The 20,417-nt window shown below is 41.9% G+C and overlaps 1 protein-coding gene across 2 annotated transcripts in view; it reads right to left on the bottom strand.

The window, feature by feature from the left end:
* Positions 1–20,417, bottom strand: part of atp7b (ATPase copper transporting beta) — a 29,835-nt gene that overhangs the window by 7,732 nt on the left and 1,686 nt on the right. For both annotated transcript variants that reach the window (XM_034202177.1, XM_034202178.1), the window contains exons 2-15: positions 17,328–18,084; positions 15,099–15,332; positions 14,869–15,032; positions 14,623–14,784; positions 14,475–14,548; positions 13,250–13,433; positions 12,336–12,569; positions 11,870–11,961; positions 11,666–11,793; positions 10,844–10,998; positions 1,369–1,503; positions 1,073–1,267; positions 751–933; positions 1–184 (exon numbers count right to left, since the gene is read on the bottom strand). In XM_034202177.1, coding sequence (XP_034058068.1) covers positions 1–184; positions 751–933; positions 1,073–1,267; positions 1,369–1,503; positions 10,844–10,998; positions 11,666–11,793; positions 11,870–11,961; positions 12,336–12,569; positions 13,250–13,433; positions 14,475–14,548; positions 14,623–14,784; positions 14,869–15,032; positions 15,099–15,332; positions 17,328–18,084 — 2,881 coding nt within the window. The remainder of the gene's footprint in view (positions 185–750; positions 934–1,072; positions 1,268–1,368; positions 1,504–10,843; positions 10,999–11,665; positions 11,794–11,869; positions 11,962–12,335; positions 12,570–13,249; positions 13,434–14,474; positions 14,549–14,622; positions 14,785–14,868; positions 15,033–15,098; positions 15,333–17,327; positions 18,085–20,417) is intronic.

Genomic DNA, 20,417 nt, shown 5'->3' with positions numbered 1-20,417 from the left:
CTGCAGATGTCTCTTCGGCAGCAGGGAGCAGGCTGCTTTCGTCGGTGGTGGCTCCGGGCAGCAGGAAACACTCTTCGCTCTGCTGCTGCAGGAGATGTTCCACGTTGGAAACCCGGCAGCTGATCCCACAGCCGGGCACGGCCTGGAAGTCCTTACAGTAGCCCAGCAAGTCACAGCCCAGCTCCTGCAGCGTGCACACAGACACATTGTCAAGAAATTGACTGAGCACAAATTGTAAGGACTTCTAGCTCTGTAGTTGGAATAAAACTGGACAATCTCGTGAAACAACTGTAAATATGCAGTGGTGTTTTGTTGTAATTCATTTATTATAATCCAAAATTCTGTGTTCTCTATTTAATAATTCCTTTACTAAACGTTAAATACCTCACTAGGTCTCAAATCGGTGGGCGGAACCTCCAAAATGAAGTCGCTGTACACAGACTATTATTATATGGGGACTTCCCCCCTTTATATTGTGTCCCTCACATTTTCCTCTTCCCTTTTTATCAATGTGTTCCACGGGAGAGGAGTCGACGTGTGAGGGAAACCAAAATGTTAACGACTGATTTGTTATATATCTGTTGTAAGGTAAATAAACGGATCAACGCTATGCTGACTCAGGTCTCATCCTTCAACAAAAGAAACACAACGCAGACACCGCTAATCGACACCGGTTACACTCGTAATGGAAGCAGAGGGGAGGAATAGCTTTGAACCTAATACTTACAAACAAATAGAAGCCTCTCTCACCTTTTTGCAGTGTTTGGTGACGGCCATGCCCAGCGGGTGCTCGCTGCTGGCCTCTGCTGTGCCCACTAGAGCCAGGATCTTCCTCAGGGGCATGCGGGCCATTTCCCACAGCACCAACACACGAGTGACCCGCGGCACGCCGTTAGTGATCGTACCGGTCTTATCAAACATCACCACGTTGATCTGAGGGAGAAGTCAGGAGAAATTATTCACCCATACTTTGAAATGATTGGGGTGTGGTATGATTGGGGGAGGGTTTTTAACTTTTCGTTACAAGAAAGCCATAATAAACTCTTATAAAATAGGATGGTATGGTCATTGCCTTGTGGGCCATCTCCAGCGGCTCGCCTCCTTTAATGAGGATCCCGTTCTGAGCCCCGACCCCCGTGCCCACCATGACAGCAGTCGGGGTTGCCAGCCCCAGAGAGCAGGGGCAGGCGATGGACAGAACAGTGATGGAGGCCTGGAAGGCAAAGCGCACTATGACCTCCGCCTTGGAGATGTTCTGGTTGTAACCCTGTGAAGAGGAGAATGTGTTAATGTGGTGTAACATTTCATTTTGCATCTTTATGGAAGCTGCTCTTGTTTGCATGTGAAAAGTTGAGTGAGCGCACCTACCGGGAAGTTCTCCTTCACAATGTCGAAGTCGACAAACCCGATGGCCAGCCAGGCCACTAGCGTCAGCAGAGAAACGATGACTATGAAGGGAACGAAGTATCCACTGAGCCGGTCTGCAAACTGCTGGATGGGGGCCTGAGCACACACAAGGGAACGCTGGTTTGAACCAAGAATATAAATTATATTTAAAGGTCCCCTATCATGCAAAATGCACTTTTTGATGTATTTTATTCATAAATATATGTCCCCGGTGTGTAAGGGAACTCACAAAGTGTCCGAAAATAAACCCTCTCTCTTTTCCTATGTACCCAAAACTCTAAAAACAGAGGTTCAACGGAGCTGATCCAGATTTGCTGCCGATATCATATCGGCAGCACGGCCCTATCAGAAACGTTGCTATCAGAAACAATGCACGACGTGTTTTGGAAGTTATATGGTCTTTGTTTACATTAGCAAGCATCGCTAACACTCAGAGCTAACCTGTACTGGAGAGAGTCTGTGTAAAAAAGCAGGATATAAAAAGGTACTCACCTTGTGGTAAACCGGCAAGAGAGAAAGCATTTGAGCTCCATACTTTTTCAGAAATAATCCTTGATGTGGTTTTGAACATAATATGGCGTTTCATCACGGCAGCGTTTAGCTGAGTATCTGGGTAGAATTCCCCTGCATAAGCTCCCCTTTTTTTTTTAAAGCTACGTACCCAGAATCAGCACCTCTCTAACAGGGCTGAAATAGAGGGGTATGAGGCATGGCTAGCATGTTTGGTATTTTGAGCAAAACATTTCAAAGACATGTTTTTTATAAATCTGAGACCTATAATATATGCCTACAATTATTATAATAGGAGACCTTTAAAGAGCAACTTGCAGTTTTTTTTTTTTACTACATTTATGCTTAAAGGTGGGGTAGGTAAGTTTGAGAAACGGGCTCGAGATACACTTTTTGTTATATTCCATGGAATGTTCTTAACATCCCGATAGCAATGAATATCAAAGTGCTTTGACAAAAAATCCATCAAAAAAATGTCATCTGTGGAAGACGTAGTACTGTAAAAAGCACGACCAATCATTTTAGCAGGCCCGGCTAAAATAACTGGATGGCCTACCTGCCTGTCAGCCTTCTTTCTGTGCACAAACTTATCTCGTGCCCTCATTGGTCATGTGCACGTTCGTGTGTGTTTTCAAATTCTAGCGCACTCGAGCTGGTTTCTCCAAAATTACCCACCCCACCTTTAACCTTGCCTGAAAATTACAATTAAAAAAGTTAATGCAGGATTTCATATGTTTTACGAGACATAAGGGCAGGAAATCAGAGGGGAAAGTAGCCGTTTTGAGCTCTGCTACTAAAAACTGTTTTTTTAAAAAAGTCATATGTCAAATGCATCATATTACGTCACATAGGGGAGCAACTTTGTTGGACTCCTTCTCTGCCCAATTCACGGAAGTAGTTGGCAGTTGGTTTGAGCGGTTGTGATTTAGTGAGCTGGTATTTTTTCGGTAATTCTACATTGCATTTCACCATTTGTAATCATGGTGAGCTGGAGTTTGTGCAGGTTACACAAACTCCAGCCTGTCAGGACATCGAGTCCACAGTTTCCCTAACAGGAAAAGTACCGGAGCTAGCTTTAGTTCCTGGGTGCGTTGTGCGAGGTGCATCCACCTCCCTGCAGCACATACTCTCTCCAGAGGCCATGGGCTGGCATTTCCCACACAAGCACCTATCAAACAAAACGTTTATCAGGAAACCGTTACATCTCTCTCCCCCCCCTTCGCCCCTCTCTCTCTCCCCCCTTCGCTCCTCTCTCTCTCCTCTCCGGTACAGCACCGTAAGACGTAGTGTGGAGTTGCATTAGGTAACGCTGTGGTGGATGTACTGCTCCAGCCGTCTCCTTTGTGTTTGTTTGTTTCCCCCTGTCTGTGTTGTTTGTGTCACTCCTGGCTCCCGGCTCAACCTCCACTCACCTGCTGCAATCAGCTGTGCACCCTCCCCGACTACACACCTGCTTTCCATCAAGCCATTTACAACGGCATATCAACGGAGGCTCCACAACCTTTCTCCGCCAGATCGTCAAGTATCAGCCGTATCTCGCGTCTCCCCTCCGGTACACAGCACCGTAGTGTGGAGTTGCATTAGGTAACGCGAGATACGGCTGATACTTGCGCATTAGTTTCTGTTATGGATCAGTATCAACAGTCCTGCCAGTAACGTTTGTCACGATCTGTCTGTGTTGTGTTTTGTCTTGTCTTGATCTGTCTTTGGTTTCCTGTTTTATTTTGAAAACTGTTCACCCCCCCCCCCCCCCCGTCTTGCCTGTTGCTTTCTGTCTCTGTGTTCCCTCCTGCCTGATTACCCGATTGTATTCACCTTGTGCCCCTGTGTTTTCTCCTCCCTCCTCACCTGTGTCTTGTTTGTGTGATTAGTCTTGTGTGTATTTAAGTTCTGGTTTTTCTGTCTGTCTTTGTGAGATCCTTGTTGTTGTTGACTGTGTACACGGGGGAGAGTTCTGTATGTTACGTTTAGCCTTGAAATAAAGGTATTATGTGTTAAACCTGCATTTGGGTCCCGCCTGCTTCGCTCAACGTTCTGGTTTTTCTGTCTGTCTTTGTGAGATCCTTGTTGTTGTTGACTGTGTACACGGGGGAGAGTTCTGTATGTTACGTTTAGCCTTGAAATAAAGGTATTATGTGTTAAACCTGCATTTGGGTCCCGCCTGCTTCGGAGAAGAAGGATCTAACCAAAAATGGACCCAGCAGCATTTAATGTGCTTAAAAAATGACTGTCGATATGCCCCCAGTAGAGAAGAGAGGCAGTCTATTATCTCTACGGCACGCCAAGAAGTAACCTCAAGGCCCTGGTTAAGGGAGTTACTACCCGAGTGGGTGGTGGACTTTTTTGGTAGCTTTGAGGTCAAACCTCTTTCCCGGCCTGCTAGCCCCCTGCCGGCAACAGTTCCCAACAAGGCTCCTTTCAAGGACCCTTTCGCTGGGTCTCGTCTGGCCTTTGGAGGACTTCTGAGCCTCCAAAAGGCTTCAAGGCAGCATAGAAGGAAACGCAAGGCCAGGATTCCAGCCCGTGCCCCAGCAGCCATGGTCCCAGCCCCAGAAGCCATGGTCCCAGCCCCAGAAGCCATGGTTCCGGTTCCAGTACCGGCCCCAGCAGCAATGGTCCCGGCCCCAGCAGCCATGGTTCAGGCCCTGGTTCCGACCCCAGCAGCCATGGTCCCCCCTCTAGTCCCTACTCAAGTCCCTTCTCAAGTCCCTTCTCTAATCCCTCCTCTAGTCCTGTTATAGCAGAATGTTTATTACAGCGTATTTCAGTTTCCTATCTACTTTAAACAACCACCAAATGAGAGTCACTATTGTATGATAAATACAACTCCTAAATAATATTACAATATGTATTTCTTACAGTGAGTTTGTTATTTTAATGTTTAACAAATTCTCCTCTTTCGATGTCTTATACTAGGTGGAATAATCCACTATTATATTTAATTTGAATAAAACCTTTACCTTAATGTACTTCATACACTCAGTAAACCTCTTTTTACTTTGCCTTAACGTTACGGTATGTAATTAAGTTCCTTTGAAATATAATTAAGTACAATTCTTAGTCAAATGACTAATTTTTACCATTGCATTGCATTGTGAATTTCATGGTATTTGTCAAATGACAAATACCATGAAATTCACAATGCAATGCAATGGTAAAAATCAGTTCTCAAAGACTATGTTCAGCAACAAATCATTGTTTCTTCCCTGAACTCCCTGAACTCAGATCGGGCTTATTAATCTCTTAACTACGGACCTTCCACCCTGTTTTTTGTGCACTTGGCTCGAAGCAAATCATATTCCTCAGCCAATAAATATCTGAACCTTAAAACAATCATTAGGACCTTCTCAGGCAGTATTCAAGACTACGAGCAAATACAGTGATTCCTCCAGCATAACATGTCCTTACGGCTAGCAAAGATCATATCCCCTCAGCCAACCTTAAGCTTCTCAGGCAGACTACGAGCAGAATACACGTGATCTCTCCAACATATCAACATAAAACAAGACCAACAAACTAAATAAACTACCATCAAACAGAACAATCAACAAACAGATTTCAGCTATAGCTATGCCTTAACTCCACTCCTCTGCTTTTTTTTCTTACATTTTGAAAATAACCAATACAACTTCAAAAGTCAATTTCATTCCAAATACGTTTTGCTTACTGTGAGTCGGTATTTCTTCTGTGGAAGTCTCAAATCTGGTTTCTCAATTCCTTACCACAGCTTTCTATGTAGCTGCCTGATCAGGGACACTGCAGGTTCAATTAGGAATGCCTTGCAAGAACATTTGTCAGGCTTTGTGTTTCCTGGGGGCAGTACATTAATAAAGTTTATTGATAATTTGTTTGTTTAACATCTGAAGAAGATTGTGCTGCGAACACAGGGAAAACTTTGTTGCATTGTTTGACATCAACACAATGATGTCACTAGTAAAAACTCCAGCTGGTAGAATATCAGAGTGCACTATAGGACATGAGATCTCGAGACTGACTTACACTTTGCAAAGACTGAATGAATGTGAATTGATTTGTCAATTGCTGACTGTTACACTGACCCACCGACAAAAGGAGATTTTATTTTGGGATGCACACAATGCTTTTGGCAATGGTTTTCTGACTATGCCATATTAGTTGAACCATTGTGAGACATGGCACATGAACTTTGTCTGACTCTGCATGATCCCTGCATGGCTTGATGACTCTGTAACTTGATTTTTAACATTGCTGTTGCATTTTTCCCTTTGTTTTAGGTGTTCCTGATTGTTAGGGAATAATTCTCCTAGATATCTAACCTTTTTGCCCTTTGACGTGTATGACCAACCCTGACGTCTATTATACTCCCTTAAGGAAATGGGCTGATTCAGCCATTTGTTTTTGTTCCCATTTCTATGACCGGGCAACTCTAGGTCACAGATGGTTTATTGTTGTGGGTACACTGGGACACTTCCTTCCCGTGTTTGTGGACTCCAAGGTGTGAAATCTTCGAGGCCATAAGTGTCAGACGCAAGTAACTCAGTGTTCCCAGCTGTTTAGGCTATCTTCTCAAAATATGTTGATTACTCTCTGTGAAACCAGTTAAAAGGTCTAACTAGAGAGAGGCGCTCCAGAATTAATGTGGCAACTCTCCCGTGCAGTCAGATCGTGACTGTGTGACTTGTGATGTGAATCCTCCGGCCGAAACTCCTAAATGAACCATCAGTGTTTGACATCAAAGCTCCTGCTCATCCCGTGTCTCCTTCCTGAGTCGGTGACTCCCACTGCATTGCTATATATACAGTCTATGATTGCTACACAGATGATGATGATGGGTCATAGGACTTTGAAATGACATTGTATGAGAAGATGGGTACTCTGAAGTATCTTATTTGGGAAACATGGTCTCTGTGGTTTGGAGGACAATGTTTCCAGGAGGGGTATAATGGGTTTATTGTTCAATTTAGTAATTTAATTTTAAGATGTATTTGATAATATTTTGTTTCCATCCCAGGTGAAATCTTTCATTATTTCTTCTGTGACACATTGGTTTCTGATTTCTTTTAATTCTTGTCACGTGAATCTTTTAACCCTCACATGATCCAGAGGGTAAATGAAACTACTTTTCGCCTAAAAAACCTTTTTCCTACATGGTCAAGCTTCGATTGGGTTCTGCTAAGACGTATGATTAAATGTATTGTTCAAGGTTGGGATCTGATTGGTTTCAGCACCATGGCTGAACAATGTTGCAGGAGATGTTTGTTGTGTGTTTAGGAAATTGTGGGTAAGTAAAAACACAACACAAACAACATTTCATGGTTTTAAGAAGTTTAAAAATGATAGATAAGACTCTAAGACCTTGTGGTCGACTGTAGGCTGTTAACCCAGAATGCAAGTGCCATTTTCTACCCAGGTCAAAGCTGGTTTTCCCCTTCCAATCTTGAGGAGGGAAGATGGATCATTCTGAGGCAGACTGGAGTATCAATGAAGGCAGCTGGATGACTTCCAGCTATTCTTCCACTGCTATTATATTATGGATTTGGGTCAACACGAAGAACAAAACCCAAAACTTCTGATATGATTTAAAGCCAAGTATATTAGTAATCTCAACACTCTAGAGAACATATAGAAGATATGAAGCTTAGCGCAAGTTCAAGAAGGAAGACCATACCCCCTGGTGTTACACGTCACTGCAAGCTCTTCTCCCATTAAGTAATCAGGGGCGGTACTCCCCAGCTAGCAATCATTGCACCTGCTAAACCCTTTAAATCTGCTCTTCCCTCTCTGTCAGTTGTCATTTCAGGTGTCAACGCACAACCCGCCTCCACCCCTTCGCCTCCTGTCTCCTAATTCAGGGCCAAGCTAATCCTTCTTCCTCCAAACCAGACCGAACCATTATCACCACCACCAGTGTCTAGACCCCGGGGGGTTCATCGGAGCGGTTTTCCCCTCCTGAATGATATCCTACAAACCGGGGCCTAATCTCCAAACATCAGTTGATTCATTGTTGTAATCTGTCAATCATAATTTTCTATACCACGTGTCCGGTATTAAACATGTATTTCATACATCACGTCTCTCATGATTGAACTACCGTTAACTGTTCTTTTACAGAAGCCTCAGTTTCTGACTACAGTTCCATCAAATTCAAATGGTAATGATGTTGCTTCAGATGTCATCAAGGGATTTTGCTATGAGATGGGACATTACATTTCATTTCATTTCAAACCTTTATTTATACAGATAAATCCCATTGAGATCATTGATCTCTTTTTCAAGGGAGACCTGCTCAAGTAGTTCCACATGAAACATAAAAACATAAATAGAACAACAAAAGGACATCATACAGCATCATTTACATAATTATCCACATAAACAGGTACCAATAGCTTCCGATTGACTAGCATCCAACCGAGCTTTAAAAACATTTAGTGGCACCAGATTGTTCAGTTTCCATTTAATTTGCAGACTATTCCAAGACAGAGGAGCTTACACTTCATTACAGCATGAAGGCTAAGATAGATATTCCATCTAATAGCTACGCATGGAGATCGGAACGTGCACACCCTGAAGAAGTGTTTACTGGACAATATAACAGAAGCAGAACGGGTGGACGCCAGTTACATCTTGCTATAAGTGTTTTGGAAGATGTTTTATTATGTATAATCGAGTATTAAATTGTATGTTATTAGGTTATGTATGTAAGTTTGTTAAACTTCAATGGGACAAATACTTCAAAGTCCTCCTCATTACTCACAAAGCCCTCAACAATCAGCCCCCCCCCCCTACCTCACAGACCTGCTGCACCACCGCCCCTTCCCGCTACCTCCGCTCATCAGAAGCCAACCTCCTATCCATCCCCACCCGCACCAATCACCAGACCTGGGGGGACAGAGCCTTCTCCGTCGCTGCCCCCTCCCTCTGGAACTCACTCCCACAACCCATCAGAGACTGCACTGACCTCACCACCTTCAAAAAACTCACAAACACTGACCTCTTCAATCTGGCTTTTAATGTGTGATTGTTTTTGTATTATTTGACTTTAACTATATATTTATTTGTTGTTCCTTCCTTTTCTTTTCTCTTCACTATATCTGTAAAGCGTCTTTGAGCACCTGTAAAAGCGCTAACAAATTACATTTATTATTATTAAATAGATTTTTTCCTCTTAAGCATACTGGGTTTTTTTTAAATGATTTTCCATTTAAGTAGAGTAGATTAGCGCAATTGTCTTTTCTTCCACTTTTTGTGTTATCAAAAAGGTGTTTTTTTTGGCTATTTCTGAGTAGGTACAGTACAGGTGATCTGTGACTTCTGCCTTGAATAAAATGATTACCCATTGATAAATGTTTTTCAGAAAGTCATTTTGGGCTTTCGAGGGCGGAACTCAGTAGGTTATTTGTAATCATTATTATTTTTGATTGTGTGACCTTAATTAATAAAAGGAGGGAGTGTTATAGCAGAATGTTTATTACAGCGTATTTCTGGTATATTCATTAATGTCACATGGTATAAGCTACAGTATAGTGGACGGTGTGTTGTTCATTTGGTTTGCTGGAAGGAGGCCCATCTATAGGCAATCAGCTGAAACTCTTCACCAGTAGTTGTATACATTGGCATGTGTGGTAGCTGCTAAATAAGGTCCTGAAATCTGGGATCATGTAGAACTCAGAGGATGCAACATATATGACTGTATAAGGTTGGAACATCTCTGCCACGTATGCTGTTTCAAGTGTATGTTTGTGTGTGTTTTACATGTATAAAGCACATGAGATCTTTCTGGTCTTGGGGGGCAGTTCCACGATTGGCTGCTGTGGCAGTTTCGTTGGGGGTTCCGCTGGGAGTCCTGCCAACTCCGTGCCCTGACCTGTTGGGGGTCCCGCCGACACCTGTCCCGCCGGGGGTCCCGCCAACACCTGTTCCGTCGGAGGTCCAGCCAGCTCCGAATCCTGTTCAGTCAGAGGTCCCACTGCCACCAGATCCTGACCCGCCGGGGGTCCCGCCTACAACATGTCCAGTTCTGTTGGGGGTCCTGCTGACACCTCTTCCGCCGACACCGTGTCCTGTTCTGATGGCGGTCCCGTCGACACCAGCCCTTGTTCGGTCTGGGGTCCAGTCGACACCAGCCCCTGACTTTCCCAGTCGATGCCTTCGTCCTCGAGCCCGGCCCCCTGACATTCCCAGCCGATACCTTCTCCCTCGAGTCCGGCCCCCTAATTTACCCCGACAAGGCCTTCACCCCTGTCTTCGGCCCCCTGAGTTTCCCCGCCGCGGAATTCCCTGCTCTGTTGCTGTTCCCCCGGGACGTCCGCACGAGTCCCCCTTCTCGGCCTCTACCTTGCCCCCGGGCCGTCCGCCCGAGTCCCCCTTCTCGGCCTCTGCCTTGCCCCCGGGCCGTCTGCCCGAGTCCCCCTTCTCGGCTTCTGCTTTGCCCCGGGATGTCCGTCCTCACACCACAGCTCCATTTCTCTCCGATGGCCGTTATTTCTTCTAATCCTTGGCCTAGCAGGCTCATAATTATAAGGTTGTGGTCCGTCATATGCATTCGAATATACATTTTCAACCTCTTCTTTGTCAAAACTAGCATTGTGATCCATGTTTATTAATACGTTAGACCGGCCGCTCTCCCTGATGTGACGTCACACGCGTGTGGTCTTTTTTTATGCGGAAGTAAAAATGTCTTACAAAAACGACGCCAGATGTCACTGTAGTGTATATTTTTGGGAAAATGTAGTGTATACATCATTTTCCTACACATGTATTCACTGGGGTCTCTAACCTGCAAGTTGCTCTTTAAGGACTCATGTGAAGGATGTATGCAGTTAAAGCAACAAGTGCTTTGTTTTCCTTTGTAAAATTGGTTGAATTGAAAGAAAACTCACTTTAAAAGCTGGAATAACTTCATTGGTAGTTGAATTGATGAACATCTGGAAATATAGTTGCCTCTAACCTTTGAGGTTTGGGCCTCTTCCACCAGTTTAACGATTTGAGACAGGGTTGTGTCTGCTCCGACGTGTGTGGCCTCCACCAGCAGAGCTCCGTGAGCATTGATGGAGCCGGCGATCACCAAACTGCCGACCTTCTTACTGACCGGCATCGGCTCCCCTGATAGAGAGACAAGGGGCAAACATCCTCATTAAAAATTCAGAACTTCTTACTTTATTATGAAATCTTTTTTGAATCCAACTTTATGTCCCTAATGGCTTTGGAGGTAAATGTGGTCAGCTAATGCATCCATTCAAATACTATTAGTTCATTTTTAAATGCAATTATTGATTTGACAGTACATTAAAACAAAAGGAGCAGGATTGCTATACATATGTATTTATACATGAAAAGAAAGCTCCAAAAGCTATTCATTTTGCTAAAATGTTTGCTGCATGTGTTTCAGATCAAAAATCTTTTTATTGCGTTTCGACTATGCATAACCAGTGTTTGTCATTTAGAAATGGAAAGCTAAATATATGCATACAAATGAGACAGTGGTATGTACTGATTGTATGTACAAATGTATTTTTTCATTTACAAAAAACACACACAAACAAACAATGACAACAACTAAAGTAATCCTGCATTTGTTTGACATAAGTAACCACCAGGAAGCTGAAACCAACACTTTAACAAGTTGAAAGCATTGCTTTTACGAGTTTATAATAAAACGATATAATAAACTTGATAATTAAGGCTTGCATCCATTCCTAAAAGCTACACACATGCAGCGATATGTAAATACATTCCTCCACCATCAGAACATAAACCTACCACCCCGTACCTGTGATCAGGGACTCATCTGCCATGGAACTTCCCTCGATCACTCTCCCATCAACGGGGAACTTTCCTCCAGGGGCCACTTTCACGATGTCCCCACGCTGGACCAGCTCCACCGGCACCTGCTCCTCGCTGAGGCACAAACACTAACTTACAGTTCAAATGCATTAAGACTACATTTTCATTTATTTCCTCTTAAGTGTCCCACCTGATGATGGAGTGGTCCCGTCCCAAAGTGACCACAGTAGCATCAGTGGCTTGAAGGGACATTAATTTCGCCAAAGCTTCTGAGGTTTTACTCTAAAAATGGAGAAACAACATGTCAAGCAAATGTCAGATAAAACAGCAAGGGTTTGTGGGAAATTTGGTCTTAGAAACTCTTTCTGTATCTGGTATGTATGGTTGCAGAATTATACTGAAGTTTTAAAATCTTTCAACACGCAGCAGTTTTATCAACAATAAATGACAGATTTTTAAGAATATTTTCTTGGGTTCATATTTTTACGATATAATACTAAATTACAATATTCTACACTGACAAAAAACCTTTACATTACATTGCATAGCATTTAGCTGACCCTTTTACATTGAAGTATGCCTTTGAAAAATACATTTAAGTTCAAACTAAAAGAAAATGGAGAATTAAAAAAACCAAATATATATATGATTTTTACTTTTGCAACGTTTTCTAGCCATCGGCCCAGAGCGATGAAGACAAACAGCATAGGGGGGGTGTCGAAGAATGTGACGGGGCTCTGGCCTGCTCGCTCAGCCATGGCGACAACGAGCACCACACAGGAGTACAGGTAGGCGATGGAGGTGGCTAACACGATTAGCACGTCCATGTTGGCTGTGCGGTGTTTTAACGAGCGATACGCCTGGATGTAGAAGTATCTGCCTCCAAAGATCTGCAGGGGAAAACACACATTAAATAGATTTACAAATGTTTCAACGTTGTTACAGCAAAAGTGGAGATAGACGTAAAATAAAACACTTTCAGACAATGGGCATGCATGTACGAATTAACATTAAAATAATATATATTTTAATTACAAAGTTCACATATGGTAGAAAAGTAGGAACAGCAGCAGTAAGTATAAAATAAATGAAGTGTAACATGTAAAATGTAGTGTGGTGGAAGCTAGGTAATAGAGGTTAAAGTATATATGGGATTATAGAGGACACTAAACAATCATGGATGGCCCCACCCACACCCAACTGGACTTATAACTTCTCACTGTACATTTCACATTTATATTTAATTTAATATGCCATTCTTGCAAGCTAAATGTAAATAATGTCCCACTTTTATATTATGTATTATCTTTTACATATTGCTGCAACGAAAACATTTCCAAATTTGGGATCAATAAAGTATATCTTACCTTATCTTATATTGCACAGAATTTCTTACACATTCTTGATTAAGAAGGCAGCCAGTTATAATAATCATTTGAACTATATTGCCCATTAGTGTTATTGCACAACAGTGGTGTCGTAGTCTTTGATTAGTGAGAGATCACAATGTCATTAATGCAGAAAAGAAGCACCTAAGAATACAACCCAAAGCTCTTGAACAGATCCTAACCTGTACAGGAGTGCAGAGCAGGAAGAAGGCCAGGTTGAGCAGGGAGAGGCCAGGCAGCAGGTTCTGCTCCTCGGGCATGGAGCCTCCGTGCTCCTGGTGCTGGCTGTCCATCACCATCATGTAGATCATCAGCCCCATCACAGGCAGGCCGAACACCATGCTGAGCAGGAAGGAGCTCTTCCACCTGCAGAGAAATTAGTCACTTGTGGAGAGAAGATAAATCCTTTTCCTCGTGTATTATCTGCTTCCTGTGCCCTGATTTCTGTTGAGTTACATATTTACCATTTTTTTAAAGGTTACCTATTAAACTATTTTTTGGCATATATTATAGGTCTCAGATATATAAAAAAACATCTATGAAGTGTTTTGCTCAAAATACCAAACAGATAACCCATTGAAGCCATGCCTCATACCCCTCTATTTCAGCCCTGTTACTAAAGTGCTGATTCTGGGTCCGTAGCTTTAAAAAAAAAGTTAGGCCTGCTCAGAATTCTACCGGCAGATACTCAGCTAAATGCTGCCGTGATGAAACGCCATATCATGTTCAAAACCACATCAAGGATTATTTCTGAAACAGTATGGAGCTCAAATTTTAGTTTACCTTTTTATTTCCAGCTTTTTTACACATACTCTCTCCAGTACAGGTTAGCTCTGAGTGTTAGCGTTGCTTTCTAATGTAAACAAAGACCATATTACTTGCAAAACGTTGCGCATTTCAGATACGTTTCAGATAGGGCCGAATATTTCCGATATTACGTCACATCGGCAACAAATCTGGATCAGCTCTGTTTTACCCCCGTTTTTAGAGATTTGGGTACGGAGGAAAAGAGAGAGGGTGGACTTTGAGTTACAAAAGGTTAAGAACCCCTTTCCTAATCAAAATGATTTGCCAACCTGAAATATGTTAAATAATGTGATGCTAATTGAGGGATTAACAAAAATAAACTATGTTTGTTACATGGTCAAGTTATTCATCTCACATGACGCTTTCCAAGTTATCTGATGTATTGATTGGTATTGGTATATATGTATATGTTTGTACACAAGGTGCCACTAAAATACCTCGCTAACAGTGCATTTATTTTTTGAGTGGAGACAATTGGGAAAGTGTTTAGCTGTTCCTAAGCAACTGATTTGGTGTTCAGGTGCTAGACAGTTTTATCATCTAATAGAGGTTTGGGCAATTTCAACTTGTTATGACAATGACTTAAAACCAGATACTTGCTGTCGAATTTCTTCCGTGTGATCGAGGTTGTTTTTGTAACCCGCTTTCACCAGACTGGCCTCGAAACCGAGACTCTGGAATAAGAAATATAATCTGTTACATCATACATTTACATGAGAGGAGGTTTAAAATTGAAAGAGATAATTACCTGAATGATCTTGATAATATCTCGGGCTCCGAGCACTTCCGGGTCAAACTGGATCTGGGCTTTTTTGGTTGCGAGGGCCACGGAGGCCCCGAGGATCCCTTTGGTTGAGGTGAGCTTGGACTCAATGTTGTGCACACATGATGCACATGTCATTCCTGTTATCTATGAGTAAAAATGTTTTGAAATACGTGACTTTTTTGTGATATTTCAGTAAGATCTGTATGATACTCTCCTCAGTTGACTCACAGTGAGGTCCAGTTTCCCATGTGTTACTGCATTGTCCTCTATCAGCTTGGCACCAAATCCTAAGTCTTCTATGAGCTGAGTTACAGCAGCAGCGTTCATGATTTCTGAATCATATTTCACCTCCGCCTTTCCAGCCATTAGTGACACCAACACCGTGACGATTCCTACAAGTCAAGCATTACATTAGATACATAAAAACGCATGTTGTTTATCACCTTTGATGTCTTTACCCTTTTGTTTGAGCAGGTTCCTCTCAATGTTGGCCACACAGGAAGCACAGGTCATTCCAATTACGCAGATGAAGCATTTTTGCACTTTAATCTCGCTTCTGGGGGTCATCTGTGATCCGGCGCCATTGCTGACTCCAGCCTTATTGGTTGTTTTTAAGTCAGAGAGGTGAGAAAGTCCAAAGAAAACTGGCCTGGACTTTTCCTGACCCTGGATGCTCTTTGCAGAAGCAGAGTCTGCAGGAAAGGAACAAAATCAGAGGCAGATATATGTTTGAGGGTAGATAGACAGATATTTACCATTTAGTGGTTCAGTATCCTTAAAGGTCTCCTATTATACAGTTTTTCATCAATATATTACAGGTCTCAGATATATACAAACATGTCTCTGAAGTGTTTGGTTGAAACACCAAACAGATCATTGTAGCATCCCATAATCCCCTCTGTTTCAGCCCTGTTTCCAAAGTGCTGATTCTGTGTCTGTAGCTTTAAATGCTAATGAGCTGCTGCTGGCCACGCCCCTCTGAGAAGTGATTGGTTAAAAACAAACATGGTGCTCTAGGAGGAGATTCAGGTGATAAGGTGGGGGGGGGGGGGGGGGGGGGGGGGGGGTTACCTTGGTTGGCTATTGGCTAATGGTTACACAACCCAATAAACATTGTGACATCACAAAGTTGCCAAAATCTGATCAGCTGATTGTCAGACAGGTTTTTATAGAAATGGATCAGGACAAAAATAGTTATTTGTTCCTGACTCGTTCAGAGTCTATTAACACAGAGAGATGTAGAAAAGACATGAAGAAGTGTATTTTGGATAATGGGGGACCTTTAACAAATTGCAGGATTATTTCCATGTTTTTGATTCTCTATATTTCTACACCCATATATTTGATGCCTTGCACTTTTTCCTTCACTTCACTCATTCGACAGATGTAGTTGCTTCCAGTTTCAGATTTAACAGTAAAATTGTTAAATAAAAGCACTTTTCAATGTTAGAGAAATGTAAGAAAACTTGTTATTCTAAATAAGGATTACCAACCAAGACATAATAGATAACTTATCTTAGTTATCTTTTAGTTAGTTGCACCTATCACTGATTTTGAGCTAAAGCGTGTAACCCAACTCGACCTTGACGGGAAATGAGAAAGGAGCATTAAAGAATCTGCTCGTAATCAGCCGAGTTCATTCCCCGTCTTGGCAAGCTTTTTGATTAAATCCAACAAGAAAGCCCCGGCTGGTGTAAGAGCCCTCCATGTCAGAACTCAAGAGCATACTTGTCTGGTTTCCACGGTAATCAGTGGGAAACTGAGGTAAGGTGTACTGGAATACATTGGCACACACATACAGATGCTACTACTAGCTTTTCTTTCAGAAGCTTTACACTTACAGGTTTAATGAAGAGGTTATCAGAGGTTATGAATAAAGAAATGATCATGCACAAGACGTCGTGGTCTGGCTGGATTCAATAGCTTCAATGACAAGAACACAAGAACAAGAGTGCTTTTATGGAGCTTTTCTGAGCTGAGTTCAATGTGACCTGAGTTTCAAAAAACAACTCTCTTTCAGATAAACATAAGTGAGATCCGAAACTGGATTATATTTGGTAATGATAGAAACATCTCCTCATCTCACCCTGGCATGAAAGGAAATAAAACTCTTTCCAAAACCATTTCCAACTATTCCTAAAGACTGGGTTACACGAGAAGTTTGTTTCTAATGATTAAAAAGAAAAGGCTTTTGTGTATAAATAAATCAGTTTTTAGTTTGACTTAGATGTTATCTTATACGTATATGTTACTGTTGTTATTATTATTTGTTTCAAAAAGTTTACATTTAAAAAAAAAAAACGATGTGACTCAGTATTGTTTATTTAAAAAACAATTTATTTAACGTTAAAAATATATATATTTGTTTCTTTCTTTCTGGGATAGTAACATTAACATCTCAGGGTTTGTGTAAATTGGACAAAGGAAGACTTTTTAAAACCTTTTTTCCTCTTTATAATCAAACAATGAATCAATTCAAGTTGCCAATTTCAAGATATTGGCATAAACGTGTAACTATGAAACAAATGTGAATAACAATGTAATGGTCCTGATCTGAACACGTGGACAGGCGTTTCTTTTACAAATCAAACCTCCGTACTCACACTAAAATCAGGCAGCATTCAGTTGTATTAACAGCCTTTAGGGTTAACCCACAAAATGTAAATACAAATCGACATTTCTCCTACCTTCAAGTGACGCGTCAAAGCCCATGTCCTCGATAGCGGCCCTGAGCTGCTCCGGCTCCGTCAGGCTGGGGTCAAAGGTTATCGTTCCCTTTTCCTCCTTCAGTGACACGGCGATGGAGCGCACCCCCGTCACCCCAGAGATCCTCCCTTCTATGGATTGCACGCATGAGCTGCAAGTCATCCCTACAATCCAGATGTCTACAGTCAGCGTGTCTCTCTGCCAGCAGCCCGTATCATATCCAGATGCATCATGGGATATTAAAGAGGCACCAAATCCCATCTCCTCAATGCAGCCTCTCAGCTGTGCTTGTGTAACTACAATAGGTTGATGCACAATCAGCGCTGTGGCGTCTTGAAGGGACACCTGGATGTGTCCGACCCCAGGTAGAGGACCAATCCGTCCCTCGATGGACTGGACACAGGACTGGCAGTGCATCCCCTCCACCCTAATGTGCACCGCTGACTCAGCACTCAATCCCATGCTCTGCAGCTCCAGAGCCATCTCTTTGGTTGTGATAACGGAGGCATCATAGTCCACTTTGGCTAAGCCGCTGTTTAAAGACAAGCTGGCAGCAAGAACTCCATCCAGGCTGCAGATCCTGCTCTCGATGGTCTGGGTCTGGCTCTCCGGGGAAAGTCCCTGGAGTTTAAGAGTGGCTCTGGAGGCAGTTTTGGGCGGTTGGTAGAGCTCACTCTGACTCCCGTATTCATAGGCCAAGTTATCAAGGCCTTGTTGTTCGATGGGAGCGCCATTCTCCTGGAAAATAAGAAACAAATTAAAGGTGCCCTATATCACTCTTTTTCATCAATATATTATAGTTCTCAGATATATACAAAACATGTCTCTGAAGTGTTTGGCTGGAAATACCAAACAGATCATTGCAGCGTCCCATAATCCTCTCTGTTTCAGCCCTGGTTCAAAAGTGCTGATTCTGGGTCTGTAGCTTTAAATTAAAATAAGGTGCTACTCCCCACAAGATATTTGGTTAAAAAGAACACAATGGTGCTCTCGGAGGAGATTCAGGTGATAAGGGGGGCGGGGGTTACCTTGGTTGGTGATTGGCTAATGGTTACACAAGCCACAAAAACATTATGACATCACAAAGTGGCCAAAATCTGATCAGCTCATTTTCTGACAGGTTTTTATAGAAATGGATCAGTTTCCTGAAACTTTCAAAGTCTCTGAACACAGAGGGGACACATGTTTGTGTATAAAAGACATGAAAAAGTGGATTTTGCATAATAGGTGGCCTGAACATGTTTCACATCTTAGGGAATGTGTCAAAATACCTTGTTTAAAACCTCCAACTTCAAATACCTGCTCTCAATAAGAAAAAAATCCAATGTTGATTAACAACTGGTGTCACGCCCTTTATATTGTTGAGCTGGTTGGGGATTAAGTATTTGAAAAAGAAAGGAAAGGAAAACAGGTTTGTAATTACTATCAACTTATTTTGGAGTCTTAGATCGCATCAGACCCAATTCTGTATATGGCTTCATCACCTGGATTTATTTCTTAATATTGAATCAAATATGACAGCCTACTGAATTGCTTTTTTTCCATTCTGTTATTATGGTTGACTTTTTTAACACATTTTATGCCTAGAAATTATGAAATGATCTGCCAAATCTGGCAAAAATGAATAAATACAAAAACATAGATTCTTTATTTGAACTGGCATTCAGGATTCACCACAACGTACTACTTGTTTTGCATTGTGAGCTAAACGTTTAACACCTTTAGGAGTTGATGTGCCTAAGAAGTTATAAAATGTGAGTTAAGCTTCGTGGGTAAAACCACAATTTGTCATACCAAGAGTTGTAATCTCCCTGTGAATCGACTGAGCAAGGACACTCTCTGGCACTGGAATCTTTCTTTAAGGCTTCCGAGTACCTGAGTATGCATGCCGTTACATACTGAAGGAGATCCCCAAATCTACTTTAAATGAGGGGGCCAGATTAGGTGCTAAATTCAATTCAAATGGTTAGAAAACCACTTGCTCCAATAGGTTATAATCTGCAATGGGGGTCCAACAGAAGAAGGTGCCGCTGATGTCACATGACATGAATAAGCCTCCCAACGTGACTCTGCTTAAAGTCAGTATTCACGCACCTCACAGGACTGAAGAGAGAAATTAACAGCTGTACTGAAAACAGCAAATGTACATTTTTGTATGGAATTTCCCTCTCATGTTGCTGCTTAACCTTTCTGAATAAATGCCTCTCATAACGTTTAGCAATGACCCGTCAGAAGTCTTGATTTGTTAGTTAAAGAAGAAAGACAGTTTTGTTTTAGAACATAATGGTGATGTGTATTGAAAGCAATACTGTTGGCAGTAAGGGTCTGAAAGAATCGGAATATAAGAGAACTTATTTCTGAATTGAAAGTCATGTTTCCTGAAAGTATACTACCACACATGTTCCTTTAAGACGTACAAGAGCATTCTAACCATTTACATTGCATTTAGCACTCCTTTAAGAAGGACCTAAAAACCTTTCTTTAAAAAACCTTTTATTAAACATGTGTTTTTAAGTATATATTGTATGCCCCTTGTAGCACTTTGGGATTGCTTTTAGTAATGAAAGGTGCTTTACAAATCAAATGTATTATTATTATTAGTAGTAGTATTTATTTGTATTAAGATTGAAAGTGCTAATTCTTGAATTGATATAAAAGCACTTAATCCTGAAGAGCAATTATTCCTCGAGGTGTGTGTGTACTTTTTAAATTGTCCAGATGTTCTCCCCTCAATCCCAAACATGGTGAATACGGCAGTGACTACACATCTGTCCACATGTGCTCCTTTCTGTGATACGAGGCAGCGGATAAAGAATCTAACTCCATTACGAATGCCTCTGCAGCAGTGAGGGGTGTTATCTTTACCACACTGTAAACTTTGTCCTAGTGCCATTACTGCATATTATGGTTTGTTGATCAGCCATGAGTTGAAGTAGGAACTCATATTCAATTGCAACTACGTTTTTCCCCAAAACTCAATTGGATTCAAAGAATTGCAGTTCATGTGCGTTAAACAACAGATGGACTGTGGTTCGATTTGGAGTAAAAAGGACCTCTGACTTTTATAAATC

Source organism: Gymnodraco acuticeps, unplaced genomic scaffold (assembly GCF_902827175.1).
Source record: "Gymnodraco acuticeps unplaced genomic scaffold, fGymAcu1.1, whole genome shotgun sequence".
NCBI lineage: Eukaryota > Metazoa > Chordata > Actinopteri > Perciformes > Bathydraconidae > Gymnodraco > Gymnodraco acuticeps.
The sequence above is the reverse complement of the archived record's forward strand: the minus strand, read 5'-3'. Positions and strand labels throughout refer to the sequence as shown.